The following is an 18,595-nucleotide window of genomic DNA, read 5'->3' as shown; positions in this document are numbered from 1 at the left end:
CGTAAAGCATATGGAATATTCCAAATCTTCAACAAAGCCGCAGTAAATTGATACAAACACCTTGAAGTTTTTGTCTTACGGTGATCTTCCGTTTTCAATTCTGTTAAGGAACATTGTGCAACGTGAAAATTACAGAAAAAAAGCTTAAACGATAAGCACTGTCGTCAATGTCATTTACTTCAAATCAATTCTTCAAAACAAATCTAAATCTGGGCTTTCCGGCCTTAAAGTCCTTGAGAGCCTCGTTGACCTTGGACATGGGATACGTGGTGACCCAAGGAACAATATTCTTTTCTACAGCAAAAGCCAGCATCTCACCCATCTCTTTTGGGCTACCAATAAAGGAACCGTGAATGTAGACTTGATGAAAGATCAATATGGCTGGATTGATAGGAGGAAACACCCAATTGCCCAGCATGACATTGACAAAGTGGCCATTGCTTTTGATAAGACTGAAATAGTCATTCCATTGAAAATCGGCTGGGTTGGTGCCAGTGCAAAGAATATGGGTCATTTGTTTCTTGTAAGAGGACATGGCCGTAGCATCACTGGTAACAAGAAATTCGTCTGCGCCCAACTCCAAGGCAACGCTGCGCTTGGATGCAGTTTGAGACATGGCAATGACCTTGGCACCCATGGCCTTGGCAAATAAGACAGCAAAGTGACCCAATCCTCCTATAATGATAATGAGCAGACTATCCACAGAGGCACACATACCAAATTATGTACCTATACCCATGACATCCACTACAGACGTTGAATCTACATTGGTTCTCCTCAAAGGTGAAAAACAAGTCAATCCAGCGCACAGGAAACTACTAGCGGCGACCTCACTTGGCATAGAATCAGGTATTTTGCAAACAAAGCGATAGTCTCCTCTCTTGAAATTAATTAAGAATTAGCCAAACATATATACGTATGTGCCATTCAGATACTAACCCAACGGTTGGCATAGCCTCCATACGTTTTTTCGCCGCTAAACCATTTGTCATTATACGTCAAGACAGGGCGAACAGTGCACATATTCTGATTCCCATTCAAGCATTCTTCACATTTACCACAAGAATCAACTTGACAACCAACACCAGCTCTATCACCCACATTGACATTGGTGACATTCTTACCCACTCTAGTGACCTTACCCACAATCTCATGACCTTGATAGAACCTTAGTAAGTGCATCAAACGTCATTCAATGTTGACATATATACCAACGACACATGGCCAGAGAGTGCCAGGGCCAACATTTTCTTCAAGGATATGAAGATCAGTTCCGCACATACCGCAACAAATAATATCCATATCTACGCAGTTTTCATCCCAAGTTTTGAGAGGTAACTCCATTTCTCGCAGCGGTTCGCCTAATCCACAGATATAGGTTAGCATTTTTGAGCGCTCTACTTGACTAAACCATCAACTTACCTTTGGCAGTGCAAGCCCATCCGGTGAAGGTATCGTTAGTAAAATCAGACAACATGTGTTGAAGATAAAAGTAATAAAGAGGAAAGAAAAGTAAGGTGCGCATCTATTTAATACTCTGCTATGTTTATGCGTGCGTGTATGTACAAAGAAAGACAATCAATATAGTGTAACTTGTATGCAGTAAGGGCTACCATTTCGCCATACCATGTCGAATTCGAATCCAATGATGCCCTCTGCAGTTACAGCTCGTTGAGTTCAATTATATTGACTCTATTTAAATCAGTTGGATTATAAGCTACTATAATATAACGTGTTATCATATCGCATGCCCATAGAATATGCGACAGAACAAAGAAAGTGTATTTACATGCATTATTAAAAGGCCTCCTCGAACATTTACTCGTGTCACCTAGATCAGGCATTGGATATGTCGGATATTCATAGCATTTAGTCTTGTATTGAGTTGTGCATACGTGGCTATTCTTTGTTGCAAAGTTTAAGCTTCAATGGATCGTGAAAAAGGGATATTGCATGCTTTCACGCAAAAGCAAGTAGTATATATCCTGATAAGGCCTCAATAGGGTTTAGTTATTACTCAACATATAACGCCCTCAGATACAAGAGAATTTTTGAGTCGACTACACCAAAGTGGTACATAAGTATAACATATACTTGGAGTGTGGCATCACAGGTAGGGTGGTCGAATCTGCATTTCGAATCAAGATCTGTATTTGGGCGAACAAATTACTCTGGCGAAAGCTGATGGCTATACAAATTCATTGCAAAACTAAAATATAGTATCCAACAGACTACGCGATATTACTTTTCAATTCGCAATCCCTTTTTCATGAGCGTTTGAAAGCATCAATTACCTCAATGATCAGGATGGCATTGACCTCGCCTGTTGCCGCCTATCAAATCGATTCATTCTCCGCTCGACATTCTGTCCTGATTTGTGAATTTTTGGACTTTCTGAACACGATTCGACCTATTTTGGCAGATTCGACTATGAAATAGTACGAATTTTCCAGTACTGCCTTAAGCTTCCTTGAAGCACTTTTTAAGGTCTATCTAATGGTACTAATTATAAGAGGTGTTTTGAACAAACTTATTGAGCAGTTCATGACAATACAAAATGAGGCTTTCGTCGAAAATGTTGAGATGTTGCATACAAAAGTGACACGAACAAGTTTTCAAGAGCTACTTTGGATCAGTACAATCATTTTGATTCAATATATGCCATAGTAAAAGTCTTCATTATGGTGGTCAAAAACTCGATCGTTTGATTTTCAATGAAAATCATGAGGTACCCCTCATGGTTTTGAGTCAATTTTTCGCGATGATTTTTTGGTTCCCAAAAAGTTGAGCAAAGGTGTCAGGAAGTTACTACTACTCAAATACAATTGTTTGGCGTTATTCCGATGGCTCAGAAAGGTCTACATGTCAAGATATGAAGGCTTCAAAACTGTCCAATTTAGTTGTATTTCTGCTTTATGTCTTTTATTTACACGGCATAAATCATATCTTTGGCAGCTGAAGTCTTCTGGAAAGGCAGTTCTGCAGTCTGTGCAACTTCTAATTCGAACAGGAGGCATATTGGTTTTGGTAAAGCTAATTTATGCAAATTTTGATGCGATATGTTACTGGTAAGCTTATTTACAATGGAAATGAAACACCAGAATTGCTGGTGAATACTATGGTTTTGAACCTTCGCTTCGCTACGGTAACCCGCCCCCCCCCCCTATAAATTAATGCTATCAATTGTCGAATTAGACACGTTATGTTCTTCCCCCCCCAAACCCCCCCCCCCTCCCCGCTGCCGGCTTTGCTGATGGTTTTATTCACCTTGTACGGCACACAATTCTACAAAATTTTGAAAGGATATGATTTGTTTGTCTACTTTTTTTGAATGTTTTACAGTATGTATATTAGTTTCGTATATGAGTTGTTTCCATTGAAGCAGACGCGGAGCACTGTATAAAAGTCAAATTTGCAATTCCAAGGTGTCTATGGAGGGACATTTCAGCAAATAATAATGGTATGCCTCAATACAGCAACATCCCTTCATTTCAACCAAGAGGTCTTTGCATAGAAGTTTGTATCCATCCTTGAAAACCCACTTGCTATCGTCTTGTGAGGAACTTCTGACCCGTATAGAAATTCATACGGTTGAGCTAGTTCACTAGCGTCAAATGAAACTGTCGGTGCGTTTTATCCTGCACTTTTGGCAATTCGAAAACGTAAGTTGATGTACATAAAAGGTAACATTCAAACTAAACCCATGTTCTTGGTAATACCATGTATCGAAAACGGAAACTGTCAACGTAATGTCCCCTATAGGGCTTGTAATGAAAATGAATATATAAAGATGGATGTATTTCTTTTGAATCCATATCAACTAAATCAACTTTTATATTTACCTTTAAAAAAATATGCTCAACACCACCACTGAAGATTTCCCCAAGATGGAGTATGTTCGCCTCGGAAACACTGGCATGAGAGTCAGCCGTCTTTGTCTCGGATGTATGTCTTATGGTAGCTCAAAATGGGCTTCTTGGGTCAAGGACGAAAAGGAAGGTATCGAGTTTATCGAAGCCAGTTACAAACTTGGTATCAATTTCTTTGACACGGCTGATACTTACTCTAATGGTGAAAGCGAAAAGGTGCTTGGTAAGGCCTTGAAGAAGATTGGTGCTCCTCGATCTCGTGTTGTCGTTGCTACCAAAGTGAACTTTCCCGTTCATAAGGATGTGGGTACTTTTAATATGAACATTAAAGACGATGCCGAGTATGTCAATGAATTTGGTCTTTCTCGCAAACATATTTTGGATGCTGTCGATGCTTCCTTGAAAAGACTTGATACAGACTACATTGATTTGTACATAATTCATCGTTTTGATCCCGTAAGTTGCTATATGGCAGGATTGTGATAGTCTACTGACTGATTGTTACGTAGAATACACCTATTGAAGAAACAATGGAGGCTTTGAATGATGTTGTTCGCTCTGGCAAGGTGAGATACATTGGCGCCTCCTCCATGTCTGCATGGCAATTCCAAAAGATGAACTATATCGCTGAAAAGCACGGATGGGCCAAGTTTGTTTCCATGCAAAACTTGTACAACCTGATCTATCGTGAAGAAGAAAGAGAGATGGTGCCTTATATTTGCGATGCAGGCATTGGAATGACTCCCTGGTCTCCTCTCAGCGGCGGTGAACTTGCTGGCAAGAACAGAAACACAAAGCGTGAAGAGTCGCCCTTTACCTTAAAGAACCTTCATCCTACTACACAGCATGAATCTAATGAAATTATTATGGACAGAATTGGCGAGTTGACAAAGAAGTACAATGCTACCTACGCTCAAATTGCCATGGCATGGCAGTTTACCAAGCCCTATGTCACTTCTCCCATCATTGGTGCTAGTAAAATGGAGCAATTGCACGATTTGGTTCGTTCACTGAGCATCAAGCTGACAGAGGAGGATGTCAAATATCTGGAAGAGCCCTATGCTCCAAGAAATGTTATTTAAATTGAAATAAAGCTATATTTGATCTGTAATTTTTATCCCTGAACGAACACTTCCTGGTAGACAGCCCCTTTCCTTCTTTACTGTAGCGGCAGAGGTCCATCATGTCTTGTATATATGGTGATAAATATGGTCTGTATTTCAAGGCATTTATGGAACACACTGTGGCCCATGGTAATTCTGCAATTTATATCTGTAATGCGCATACATCTTAATTACTTTTTCTCTCTTGTTTTTCTTCTTGCTTTGATCATATATTACAATATTTGAAACGATTATAGACTTGAATGCCTACGATTATATCATTAGTATAGGTGAGTACGCCATAAATGCAGCTCATTGCAATGCTGCCCACTCACTACTCATCTGCCGTAGATCTGGGCAACACATTTTCTGGAAGCTGCTACACTTGCACCAAAGAAAAGGATGCGATTGTGCACGTTACAGAATGGTAATGCAAGATGACGAACCAGAGTACTAAAGAACACGCTTATCCACTATTGTGAACCACAGGCCACATCAAGAAACATTCGAAAAGACCCCCTCAGTTTGTCTCTACGATACAACTCAGCACCCACCTGCAATGATAAAGTGGAGACAAGCAGCAATGGACCACGCGACACTGCATCCCAATGATGCGAACACGCTACTCATGTCAGACTTTAAGTTTAAATTATTCAACCTGGACTCCACAACAGATGCTGCTACTACAGATTTAGCTGTCTCATACCACACTGCCGCCGTTGATTATCTACGAGCAACCCACACCTATACATTGCAGCAGTTATTGCAAAACAACCCAACAGCCAACGAAGCCCAAGTTCGCTACGTGTTAACCATCCCTGCTACATGGGTGAACAGCAACTCGGAAGACCTACGTCAAATTGCCATTGAAGCCAATGTCGTCAGTGCATCAGAACCAGAAGCAATCCACAAGGCTCGGTTAGCAGTTCTCAGTGAAGCTCATGCTGCGTCGTTATTCTGTGAACGAGAATATTGTGCTACATCTGTCACACAGTTGCTTAAAGGGCATCGTTACACTGTCGTGGACTTGGGAGGGGTTACTGCTGCTCTGGCGACATACGAATGTACTGAAAACGGACAGGAACACTGCCAGTTGGCGTCGGAGTCAATGGATGTATGTGGATCTACTATCTTGGATCAACATATGGAATCGTGTCTTAAAGACGAGATGTTTTTTCGGATACTCTAATGAGCGTTTGTTCAAGGTATTGATAGAGCAATTCAAGACCGAGATAAAGGTATTGCTATCAATTTATTTTTTAATGTGTACTAAGTCAAGACAATAGCACTGTTTCGGCGAGGATAGTAGTTATGTACCACCAGCGACAAAGCAGGCTGTCGAGCCAGACATTGCAGGCGACACTCACTTGATGGTAGTAACGGAAACAAAGGTCCCAACGTACATGATGGATTATCAGCAAAATGGCCACGGCAACAATGCATTTGACGATTCTTATTACTCTGATGACTTTATCAATGATGCGCTGGACGAGAGAGAAAGTTCTTTTGAAGATAATGACAAAGATTTCGCAGGCAATCAAGAAGATGCAAACAGTGATTTCGAGCAAGTCCATGAAGCTGATGTTAGCCATGGCGAGATAGACGAAAAGTATATTTATTTATCATTGCCACCGAACGTTGAAGTCTTTCTTCAACCATGGGTCATTGAAAACTTGCAAATATGAAAGGACTTGACAGCAACAAATCAAATCCGCGTTAGCCATACAAAGATAGCCAAGCATGTGTTTGATCCTGTGGTTGACAGAGTCATATCGCTGATCCGCGAGCAGATTAGAGAATCTGGCACAACAATCGACATCTTGTTCTTGTTGGGCGGCTTTAGCCAGTCTCCTTACTTGCAAAAGAAGCTGCACGAAGGGTTTATCACGAGAGCTGGCTCTGTTCAACGCATCATTGTGCCCGAAAATAGGTACAGAGCTTCCATGCGCGGCGGCATTCATTATGGCCTGGATTGTGCCAAAGCAATTCCCGAGTATTATCTCAAGGATAAAGCTGGTAATCTGATATACAACAATTATAATAGACTCGTATCAATAGGTAAAGAGGGAGAGGTGGACGAGGAGACAATATAGCAACGCAACTTGACATGTACTTGCTAGATTTCAACTTTGATGAAATGACAGCCATGTATTCCATCATCAAGCTGAATGACTACTCTAAATCGTTGCTTACATCAAAACTGAAGAAGAAGATCCGCTCAGCAAGCATCAATTTCGGCATGCTAAAAGAGGGTGACAGTGAAACACGCTTTGCTCTGAACTTGCATGCAAAACACTCGTATTACATTCGTAATGGCGGTTTAGAGAATATGAAGAATTACGAGACAAGCAAGGTGATCATATTTCATTTATCGTTCGCAGAGTTTGGATCGCTTCATAAACCAAACGAGGTGCAGAGTCGGTTGTCGAGTCATTCAAGCGTCAATCTAGCAGCAGCAATGCAAACTCAGAAACGGGGTCTAGACAAAGTACATAGCATGGAAAGAGGAAGCCTGCTTACGCACAATGCTGTGACATTCTTTGAAGAGCTAGATTTTGCTGGTATTCTTCAGCAAGAACCAGAGACGTTTTTAACCAGTGCCGTCGAGATCTTAGAGCTGATAACCGCCGGAAACTTTCCTGTCCACCATTTGCTGACTTTTTTTGGGTACAGAGACTAATTTCATGTCGAGTGAACATGTCAGGGGCTACGTCAAACAGCAGGTAGATCTTTCTAGGCAGAATGCAGTGCACATAATTGGTGATGTCTTTTTGGAACCAAACACGGATAATGTAGTGTCTATTGAATACCAAGAAGCAAGCGGCTCGATGAAAACAGCCATCGAATATGCTATTCTAGTCCTCAAGAACATGACATTCACCACCAAGCATGTCACAGAGCTCCTGTTACTTCCCTGGATAAGGCGTGTCTTGGCGTCAGCCGTCATGAAGGCGCATTCGAATACTTTCAAGAGGCCGGAAGCGTACATACAACATAATACGGCTGTCAGAGAAAGTGTCTTTGTGTTTCCTGAGCAGATTATTCAAACGAATTAGCAAAGCCGGCATCAGAGGTTTTTAAGCAGCAACAGACAGGATAGTGCGGCTTATCTTTTTGAGGCTCTCAAGAGAGAGGTTAAACAGCTCACACTGAGTCGCTCTTTGCCAAGCGACAATGAGATACACAATCTAAGCGAGGATGACGCGATATACGAAGACGCTGGTTGTATCATCAATGTAGTCCGTATGCCTAGGCAGCAAGAAGCTACCAGAATTGCCAGGAAAACGTACGCCATTCAATTCTTCAAATACTTTGTCCAAAGGCCCAGCCAAGCTGCAGCAGTTGTTCAAGGTCAGGCAGATGCACAAGACGCACAAGCAGAGGATGGAGGTCCTAGTAACAGGCAGGAAATAAACATCGGTGTTCAAGATCACCTGACGCTGTATCCATTGATACAAAAAGATGCAAATCTCGCGACTGAATGCCACAAACTAGGTAGTAACCGATATTGCATCCAAGACAAACGCTCTGTCGCAACAGGTAAATATACGCACACACAGACACCAATCATTTCAGAAACTCATATTTCAATAGTGTTGTATGTTTCTGATGAGATACCGCTACCTGACCAATATTACACTTCAAATACGAGCTTCCGGGAATTGAACCAGTTCATCATCCCTATTGAGGACCCCACACAACCCATTCGCATTCAATGCACACCCGAGGATTACTCGATTCTGTTCACGATGAGCCAAGGAGATGACTATAAAGATGGTTTTAGATGCCATGACCTCATGTACTATGGTTAATTATGAATATACTATAAATTTAAATATTACAAGCACATTTCATACATGCAAGCCCTGAAAGAGGGCTTGTAATGCAACAAACACCATTTGTCGATTTTCTGCTTGAAAGAGCCAATGACTTTTGACGATTACTAGTAAACTGTTTCAACATCATGATTCACTGTAATATCCACCTAAAACAGTGGCAGTAATCATTTCTCATGAAACTCACCGAGTGATACACGCCACTTGCAGCGATATTTGACTCAAATCAAGATGACCAGCTACAATGGACATGGGTTCTTGAAGTAGATGGGTGTCAGGCGAGACTCAAAAAGGATATGGATCATAAAAGGTATCGGAGGAAAATCACAGTGCAGCAAAAGAGTATAAAAAGGCAGAGAGATGAAGCCAAAGCATGCATAATTTTTCACCTATACAGAACTTTTCAACAATGAACGCTAAATTATTGATTGCTCTTGCTGCTGTCCTTGCTCTTGCTCAAGTAGATGCTCAAGGAGGTACATGTGAAAATCACACATAGCTTATATGTATTAAACTCATCTTTAAATCTTGTAGTTCCTGCTCTTAGCTCTCTCTCGAGCAAGTAAGTTGATTGACATGTTACCCCAATATACGTTTCTTAACCAGCGTGCATTAGGATCGATTCCATCTCCTCTACTGTCAGTGGTAATACCAGAACTCCCTTGTTGAGCTCTGCCTCTTCTGCTCACAGCCGTGTCTCTGCTGGCATTGCTTCATCCGCCATCAGAGGTTCTTCCACTCAAGCTGGCGCCATTAGCTCTCAGTCTGCTTCTGCCTCAATGGCCTCAAGCTCTGCTGCTAGTGCTCAAAGCTCTGTCAGTAACGCTCACAGCTCTCTCGCCTCCTCTGCCGCTGCTTCGCAAAGCACTGCTTCCAATGCTGCCAACCCCTTGGTTGGCGGTAGCAACTACTTGCTCCAGTTGTCTGCTTTGGCCGCTGTCTTTATTGCCAGCTTTGTTGCCATCCTCGCTTAAGGGATGCAAGTCTCTCAATGTGTCTTGACACTGTTTGATTTAATGTAAATACTAATTTTAATAATAAAACTTGATAAAATGATCAGCTTATCACAATGAATGGGATCACCATGGTTATTGTGAGCCGAATGTCCGCACATCTCATATATCTCCCCGGTTTCATGTTGAATATCTAAAACCCTTTCTATTTTTTTTCCTTCTCGTTAAGACACACCATTTTGATGCGACATCCCGGGGCCATTGCTATTGTTCCCTTTTTTTTTCTCTTACCTTTCTTGCCAATCATGGATGCGCATCAAGAGGATGAATGGGAGAGACTTCCACCCAGAAGAAGGAGATCCATAGCTTCATTGGCCGCCAGTGCTAAACCTCCACCAGTGCACTTTCATGCTCTGCGAATGGGCCAAGATCAAATTTCAGCTATCCAAAATAAGGCTGTGAGGGATTTTTACAAGGTTTGTGTGCTGTCTACGCCATGCGTTTAAGACCTAGCTATTGATGTGCTCCATGTACGCAACAGCATCAAAATGAGATGATTGATCGATTTGAGGAGGTGGATAGAATCATTGAGCGTATCCAACAATCCCTTGAGGCTCTCAATTATGGATCTGTTTCCACTGCCAGCTCAACTGTGTCTGTCCAAAACCTGAATACAGAGCAAGATGAGGAATCAAATGTGGGAACACCACTGTTACGGAAACCAGCTTCTCCTACCAACCCGAATGCCAACGGAGGACCCTCGCCCACATGGCTTATTCATTTAGCCATCAACTTGTCCATGGTGGCCAATGTCGCCTTGTTTGCTACAAAAATCTTTTTGGCTGTCTTGTCAGGCTCCATGGCTATCTTGGCTTCTGCGTTTGAGAGTTTCTTGGATATCCTTAGTAATGGCATCATTTTCCTTACCATCCGAGTGATTCGACAAAAGAATCTTTATGATTATCCGGTGGGCAAGGTAAGATCTCCCATCGGACATGCTAGCAATTTACTGATCTCTCTCTCTCTCTCTCTTGTAGGCTAGAATGGAGCCATTGGGCATCATTGTATTTGCTGTTGTAATCACCACATCTTTCTCTCAAGTCTTGATTTCATCCATTGAACGTTTAACCGAGAGTTCCCCTACATCTGAACCCATTGATTTGGGTCCAGTCGCATTGACGCTGCTCGTAGCCAACATTGTTATCAAGGGTATCTTGTGGTTATGGTGTTTGACAATCAAGGGAAGCTCGAGTGTCCAAGCACTGGCACAGGACCATGAAAATGACGTTGTGTTCAACATTGCCAGTACAATTTTCCCTGTTCTTGGTAGGTCAAACATGTGGCAAGGCGACAAAAATGCCCGATGGAACTCATATGGCATATTGTAGCTGTTTGGGCAGAATGGCCTTGGCTGGATCCTGTAGGCGCTATTTTGCTTTCTCTGTATATCATTTATGAATGGATGATTGTGCTGCTAGGTAAATTTTAGGATGTGGCTTGCCCGCAGCATCTAAAACTCACTTTCCAATTTGCAGAAAATATTCGAAGACTGACAGGCCAAGCAGCCAGTGTGGATGATATCAAGCAATTGACCTACATGGCGTATCGATTCTCTACCAAGATTGTTTCAATTGAAACTGTGCGTGCGTATTACACTGGTGATCGCTGTATCGTGGAAGTCGACATTGTGTTGCCTCCTGAATGTCCGTTGCGAGAGGCTCATGATGTGGGCGAGGCGTTGCAAGATGCCTTGGAGCTACTGGATAATGTAGAGCGTGCATTTGTTCATTTGGATTTCACATCTGAGCATCAAATTGAGCATCGACGTGTAGTTGATGATGTTGGCTTTGGACAGTAGATCATGCCTTGTTTCTTGACAATGTGCCATATCCTTCTTTCCCTCTTGTCATTCCCTCCTTCTCTTTATTAAATGCCTACTTTTCTTAATGGATCTAACGAGTTCCTATGTGTGTCTTGTGGTTTCAAATTGTGATGGAACTTGAAATGGGTTTAGCGTGCGACATCTCATATCGAAAAAGTGTCCTACATGCCCAGAAATCATATGCAAGATGTGGATTTTTTGGGCTCTGGGGCTGCATTCTGATGTCTACATAGTGGCATGCGTACGGATCAAGCGTTTTCTCTGGTTTGCTATCTGTAATTGGCATTCTATCCATGACAATCAGAAGCGATATGGAGTGACGTAGATGCGAATAATGAATATCCGACTATGGTGCGGTCTGTCTTGGCTCGCTGCTGCTGCTCCTCCTTTTTGAAATGGGAAACTTTGTGCACTGAATAGTGTCCCAAACTCAGGGAAATCAATAGCTTCTCTTTTTTCTCTCCCTCCATCTTTCTCTTTCTCTTTCTCTTTTTCGATATTCCTTTCTCTCTATTTTTTTTGTCACTGAAAAAAATAAGTTAAACATATCCAAGAAAAAAAAGACTATTTCTGTTCTGCTTGTTGCAACATTTGAACGAAATATAAGCTTATAGTCACCCACCACACCCACCCACACAACACACCCTAAAAGGCGATACATACCGGAACAACACCTTTTCTAAAACAACTCAAGAGCAAAACCCCCTTGACCTTTTCTTTTTCTTTTTTCTTTTTTCTACTTGACAAACTCACATCATGGCTCAGTCGCAAAACAGGAGAAACACTTGGGAAGGGTAAATATCATATTGTGGTGTGCTATGCAACAAGAACGGGCTGTTGTATGCGACGAGGAGATTGCAGGGCGAAAATGCAACGACGCAATGAGGCAGCAAAGATGGTTACATTTGCTTATGCTCTTGATGGCGATTTCATTGTATCTCTGTTGTTTTCTTTTGCTTTGTTTGGGGATTATATTTATATATTAAATAAGGAGTATCTCTATTGACACACACACCTCGTTTGATTTCTTTGTAGACCTAATGGACGTCCAGCTGAGGCCAAGGCAACGGAACTCTTGCATCTCTACATATACGATTACTGCAAAAAGAAGAAGTTTGTACAAGCTGCTCGAGCATTTTCATCAGAGGCCAATGTACCAACAGATCAAGCCCCTCCCTTTGAGTCTTCAACTGGTTTTCTGGCTGATTGGTGGAGTGTGTTCTGGGACATTTATTTTGCTAAATCAAAGGAAGCTGAAGCAAGTAAAGAAGCCAATGTGATGGATGAGGTAAACTATCAGTGGTTTGCATGAGCGTGTGTCTTTGTGTATTTACAAGTGTCATTTCCATAGTATCGCAGCTTCCTCCGCACGAAAAGAGAAGAAGTATTACAACAGCAGAGAGCATTTAATTTACAGCAAGCGCAACAACAGGCGCAACATCAACAGCAGCAGCAGCAGGCTCAACAACAAGCCCAGTTACAAGCGCAACAGCAAGTACAGCGTAGAGCCTCTGAGGCTCAGAGAGTTGCTCAGTCTCCTCAGCTGTCTGCTCATCAACAACAGCAACAGCAGGATCAACAGCAGCAACAACAGCAAACACCTCATTTGCAGCAACAGCAAAGCGTCGCTTCACAACAGGCTCAACAGCAACAGCAGCAGCTGTCGCGAGATGTGAGACCATCGCCTGCTAGTAGTACGGCTTCCTTGCCAAATAACGGTGGTATGCCACCACCTCCTAATAATAACAACAACACTATTGTAAATACGCCTCAGAGCATGCCAGCTAATTTGCCTCAGCAACATATACCGGGAAGACATACTGCATCCCCTTCATTTTCACCTCAACAATTGCAACGCGGCGTGGAAGTGATGGCTGGAGGAGGAGGACCTCATCCACAGCAGCAGCAACCACCACCTCAACCTCAACCACAACCCCAGCCTTCCACTATGGGACCTGAAGGCATGATGACCTCGCCTATGGTGGGCCAGCAAATGCCAATGCAACAGCAGCAACCCATGATGACGGCTGCTCACAGAGCGCAACAACAAAACGCGATTGTCAATGCTGCCATGAATTCAGTTGGTTTGGGAGGACGTGATCAGAGCTCATTGACACACGAGGAAAAGGTGGACATTTAGAGAAAGAGAGCTTCAATAGGGGAGAAATACTGATGTTTTTTTTTTATTGGTGTAGATCATCTTGCACAACCAGATAAGAAAGATGACCATGAACCAGCATTTGAACATGATGAGAAATAACCCGTACGTTATGTGCCCGTGAAAGTTTGGAAGATTGCGTATTGATATTTTGTTTGAATAGCATGCTAGCAAACAACCCTCAAGCTCAAGCGAGACTTCAAATGCAACAGCAAACCATGCTACAGCAACAGCAGCAGCAGCAGCAAGCCATGTTACAGCAACAGCATTTACAGCAACAACAACACGCCCAGCAGCAGCAACAGCAGCAGGGCATGCCCCCACAACATGTCCAGCAACAGCAACAGCAGCAGCCTCAAGGTACACCTCAGCAGCAGCATCAAATGCAACAGCAGCAACAAGGAACACCACAACAGCAACAGGCCCAATTGCCTCCTCATACACCACAACAGCAACATCCCATGGGCGCAAGCCCTCAGGTCGATCCTGCTCAGCGTATGGGTCCTGTAGGTCCTCCTAGTAAGACATCTATTTATTTGTTTATTGTTTTTTTTTATATATACTTACAACATTTGTAAAGTGAATGGACAACCGAGGCCACACATGGTAGGTCCTGGAGGTCAAATGGGCATGAACCCCAACATGCAAAGCCCTAACCTAATGAATGGTGGTATTCCATTTAATGGTGATGGTAAGTCAAATCAAAAAAAAAAAAAAAAAAAAAAAGGACAGCATAGGACATGTTACTGAATGGGCTATATCCACTGTATAGTCAATCTGATGCTAGCTCAACAAATGATGAATAAAGGTCAAATGCCAGCTGGATTAACACCTCAACAGCAACAGCAACATCAGCAACAGGTAAAGTAGACAGGGCAGGGCGTTTTTTTTGTGGATGGCAGTATTCATTATAGCTCATAGATGATGGTTGCTCAACAACAACGTGTGATTGCACAGCAACGTCGAATGATGCAACAACAACAAGCACAACAGGCACAGCAAGCGCAACAGCAGCAACAACAGAGCCAAGGAGGAGGGCCTCAACAACTGCCAGCAGGAGGGCCACCTCATTCTCAACAACCCACACCACAACAGCAGCCTCAACCATTACCGCCTGGTGGAGGTCAAGGTGGTGCGAATGGAGGACCCCAAACACCCCCTAACATGGGAAGCCCCAATCCTGCTGCTATACCCGGTAGTGGATCTCCCGAAGGTGGAGACAAGAAGAAGATTGCAGTTGCATTATATCAACGCCGTCAGGTACACCATGCCATGCAACAGCAGCAACAAGCGCAACAACAGGCTCAATTCGTTCATCCTCCACCACAAAAGAGACAACGCACCAACAACAATAACGATGATACGCCTGCCACTACACCGCAACAAATGCAGCAATCCCCTCAATTACAACATAAGATGAGCCCACATGTCATGAACGCGCAGCAACAACAACAGCCCAATCCCAATGAATCACCCGTCATGGCCATGCAACAAAGACTCGCTGCTCAGCAGAGAAGCCAATTTGAACAGCAACAGCAGCAACAAATGAACTCTCCTCAATTGACGCGCAACAGCATTTCAGGTACTCCGCAACAGCAACAACAGCAATTGCACCAGCAACAGCAGCAACGCATGTCATGGAACCCAGATATGGACCCGCCTATGAATGATATGCAATCCCCCGCCAATAACATGAACAATCCAGGTGGCATGGCTGCTGCTGCCAATGCTGCTGCTGCTGCTGCCGCCGCCGCCGCTGCTGCCAACGCAGCTGCTCAAAACAGCAACAACACCAATGCCATGAACAACAGCAATGTTCTTTCATTTGATTTGGAGCGTTTTATGATGGGCGATAGTGGCGATTTTGGAGAAATGTTTGCAGCAGGAGACGAGAATCCCGACCAGAATCTATTGATGGGAGGCGATGGCGCTGATTTGGACCCATTTGGAGGCGGATTTCTAGCCAGCATGGGAGGAGGCCTCGACTTGGACAGTGGTATGGGCAATGGCAACAATAGTGGAAGCAACGGTGGTGCACCTTCTTCTCATGCCATTAATATGAGCGTCAACACTGCATTGCAACCCTACGCCGACCTGTCTGGTCACACCAACAAGGTGTCTACAGCTGCATTTTCGATGGATGGACAATGGCTGGCCAGTGCGGGTCATGACCGTAAAGTGATGATTTGGAGTGTGCAGGACAAAAAGACGTTGTATACGCTGGATGGACATACTGGAAATATCACCTGTGCTCGATGGAGTGCTGATAACCGAAATTTGGTGGCGACGACATCGTATGACAAAACACTGAGAATTTGGGATGTGGGATCTGCTCTCGCGGCGTCAGGAGCTGGTGTCGCTAAAGAGGACAAGGAAGACGACTCCAAAATTGATCATGCCACAACCAACCCCAAGCAGTTGGCAAAATGGGATTGTAGAGCTCAAGTGACAGCTGTGGATTTTGCCCCAGATAGACCTGACACCATCTGTTCTCTGGATGCAGAGGGTGAATTGAAGGTCTGGAATTTGAAAACCTCCAACTGTGAGAAATCACTCAAAATGGTAAGTTCGTTTAGCATAGTCAGGCACCATGGACTAACCTCATTTGAATCTTTAGACACAATCCAAGTCTGGGTTTGCACCCAACCCTATGCGCTTCCATCCACGAACAGCGTCCGTCCTTGCTTGTGCAGTGGGCAATCAAATCAACATTATTGACATTACCTCGTCCGGCAAGAGCAGCAGCGGCAATAGCAATAGCAGCAGCAGCAATAACATCATCAATGCCGATAATATGGGTGTACGCACCATTGCAACAGATCACGGCAAGAACATTTGTTCATTTGATTGGTCTCCTGACGGCCTTTTCCTTGTCGCCTCCTCTGAAGATAAGATCTGTGTCTATGAAACCTCTCATTGGAAGTGCGTGATGAACCATATTCCCCAATCCAAAATATCAGGCTGTGCATTTGTGAACGGGGGCAGTGAAAAACTGCGTTTGCTGTATGGTGGTTATCAGGATATCTTTTTATGGCAATGTGGCATTCCAGGTGCTCAGCCAAAGAAGGTCGGTTCTCAGTCTGGTATGGTGGTGAGTATTGCTTGTTGCTCGGTGGCAGCAGGTCAGACGCTCGTCGCTTCGGCTAGTCATCATCAAAAAGAAAAGAACCTTATGCTATGGACAATTTAAAAAGATAATATCATACATATATATACGATCACACCATTTCTTCCATCTCCACCATCATATTTTCCATGGTCCTCCTGCTCCCTCTTCACGCCGTCAACAATGCCAACCCACTTCATATCTGTTTCTCTCTCCCCCTCCTCTTTTTCTTCTTCTCCTTAATACTGATGCCCATCTTATCTCATTATATATTTCCCTTGTCTTCAGACACACACTCTTATTATTTCAGTCTCTAGTTTCCAAGAAACTACCAAAAAAAAACTTTTTTTTCCTCTTTTATATATATACTATAAATCATCAACAATATTCAGAGCAATCTTGAGAGCAAAAAAGAACTTTGACATCGTTTGTGTACCATACTTTGACTCACAAGTAGCATGTGTAGTTGCAAAAGTTTGAAGCTATTGATGGATATATGCTATGTAAAGATGCCACAAAGGCAGCTGAGACAGCTCTATCCAGCATCACTGTATCGAGCAGTAGCCTCTTGAAAACCTGGTCCTCCTCGTTGCTATAAGCATTAATTCCAAGATCAAGGGAAAAAAAACCAAATACATACTGCCTGATCACACTGGATGTACGGATTAGATGGGCCATGCCAGTCAATGTTGAATCTGTTCGGCAAAAAACTACAGATGATGAGAACAATGACAATGATTCGGATAAGCAGGTATCTCATTTCACTGCATAGACTGGCTCCACATCGAGGCAGTTACCTAATTATTGCATGATAAATTTTCTCGCTTACATTAACTGTATTGGAGTTGTCGTCCTACTGAAAAAGCTCATCCTCCTACCTAATATTGTTCTCAATAGACGCCATCATTTGGTGCATACAACAGGTTTGCCTATCGTTGTTTTGGTATAGAGAAAACCCCCTAATTGCATAAAATCAGCATGACGATGTGGATCCGCAGACAGAATGGTTGAAATGAACTTTCGTTCTCATTGAGGCTGACATCGATGCAGTTGGATATTCTCGAATTTGTAGTCGGTTTGAAAGGTGGTGGCATATAAAAAACAGAACAGTAGAAAGTTTACTTGTGTCTGTAATGACTTTGTGACAATGACAGTGCCTGTGAGAAATTGGTTCAGTAAGTGACATGACAATAGCAAGCAATAGCAGTATTTCTGCGTTGTCTTCTTTCCATATAGCTCATCCTATCAAGCTAACTTCACGCATTCAACTTGGTCAAAACTACAGTCTTGGTGTCAAAGAGTATGGCTTGTTAAACAAACTGCTACTGGAAGGTATCAGAAAGGTAATCCTTCTTGAGGTAAGCCGCCAAACGTTATAGAACGATGGTAGAGCAACAAAGCCTGCTGATGCTTGATCACCGAAAAAGAAAAAAAAAAGAGCAAAATGGAGGTTTATTTATACGCTTTTTGGCGGCTGGTGCAAATTGTCACAGGAGGAAAACAGTAAAATATTCAAGGTCATAGCCATACGGTGTATTTAATACAGGCTTGTAGTATTGCAGTGATAAAAAATGAATGTAAATTCGATATTTTGGAAGATTGTGATTATCTGATCAGTTTCTGTATGCCTCGCACAAACTCTAGATATTTTAAATCCAAACAATCATGCAAGCCGTTGATTCAATCTA

The 18,595-nt window shown here is 42.9% G+C and overlaps 5 protein-coding genes across 5 annotated transcripts; 4 read left to right on the top strand and 1 right to left on the bottom strand.

The window, feature by feature from the left end:
• Nucleotides 1–184: 184 nt before the first annotated feature.
• ATC70_012616 (uncharacterized protein) lies at nucleotides 185–1,477 on the bottom strand (the record flags this gene model as incomplete). Its single annotated transcript, XM_064831787.1, has 5 exons — nucleotides 185–675; nucleotides 730–880; nucleotides 940–1,157; nucleotides 1,212–1,361; nucleotides 1,423–1,477. The coding sequence occupies 5 exons, from the start codon at nucleotides 1,475–1,477 to the stop codon at nucleotides 185–187; spliced, it is 1,065 nt and encodes a 354-aa protein (XP_064678067.1).
• A 2,377-nt stretch (nucleotides 1,478–3,854) lies between these two features.
• Nucleotides 3,855–4,951, top strand: ATC70_012615 (uncharacterized protein; the record flags this gene model as incomplete). The annotated part of the gene is made up of 2 exons (XM_064831786.1): nucleotides 3,855–4,325; nucleotides 4,379–4,951. 2 exons carry the CDS (start codon nucleotides 3,855–3,857, stop codon nucleotides 4,949–4,951), a joined length of 1,044 nt encoding a protein of 347 aa, XP_064678066.1.
• Nucleotides 4,952–5,292: 341 nt separating this feature from the next.
• On the top strand, nucleotides 5,293–8,784 carry ATC70_012614 (uncharacterized protein; the record flags this gene model as incomplete). Its single annotated transcript, XM_064831785.1, has 9 exons — nucleotides 5,293–5,399; nucleotides 5,462–6,086; nucleotides 6,178–6,210; nucleotides 6,259–6,581; nucleotides 6,693–7,030; nucleotides 7,093–7,639; nucleotides 7,710–7,977; nucleotides 8,029–8,512; nucleotides 8,567–8,784. 9 exons carry the CDS (start codon nucleotides 5,293–5,295, stop codon nucleotides 8,782–8,784), a joined length of 2,943 nt encoding a protein of 980 aa, XP_064678065.1.
• A 433-nt stretch (nucleotides 8,785–9,217) lies between these two features.
• Nucleotides 9,218–9,782, top strand: ATC70_012613 (uncharacterized protein; the record flags this gene model as incomplete). The annotated part of the gene is made up of 3 exons (XM_064831784.1): nucleotides 9,218–9,284; nucleotides 9,343–9,370; nucleotides 9,425–9,782. The coding sequence occupies 3 exons, from the start codon at nucleotides 9,218–9,220 to the stop codon at nucleotides 9,780–9,782; spliced, it is 453 nt and encodes a 150-aa protein (XP_064678064.1).
• A 284-nt stretch (nucleotides 9,783–10,066) lies between these two features.
• On the top strand, nucleotides 10,067–11,619 carry ATC70_012612 (Sphingomyelin phosphodiesterase; the record flags this gene model as incomplete). The annotated part of the gene is made up of 5 exons (XM_064831783.1): nucleotides 10,067–10,237; nucleotides 10,303–10,737; nucleotides 10,799–11,087; nucleotides 11,150–11,239; nucleotides 11,297–11,619. The coding sequence occupies 5 exons, from the start codon at nucleotides 10,067–10,069 to the stop codon at nucleotides 11,617–11,619; spliced, it is 1,308 nt and encodes a 435-aa protein (XP_064678063.1).
• Between the last annotated feature and the right edge of the window lie 6,976 nt (nucleotides 11,620–18,595).

Source organism: Mucor velutinosus (assembly GCF_035048745.1).
Source record: "Mucor velutinosus strain NIH1002 chromosome Unknown tig00001569, whole genome shotgun sequence".
Lineage (NCBI taxonomy): Eukaryota > Fungi > Mucoromycota > Mucoromycetes > Mucorales > Mucoraceae > Mucor > Mucor velutinosus.
The sequence above is the reverse complement of the archived record's forward strand: the minus strand, read 5'-3'. Positions and strand labels throughout refer to the sequence as shown.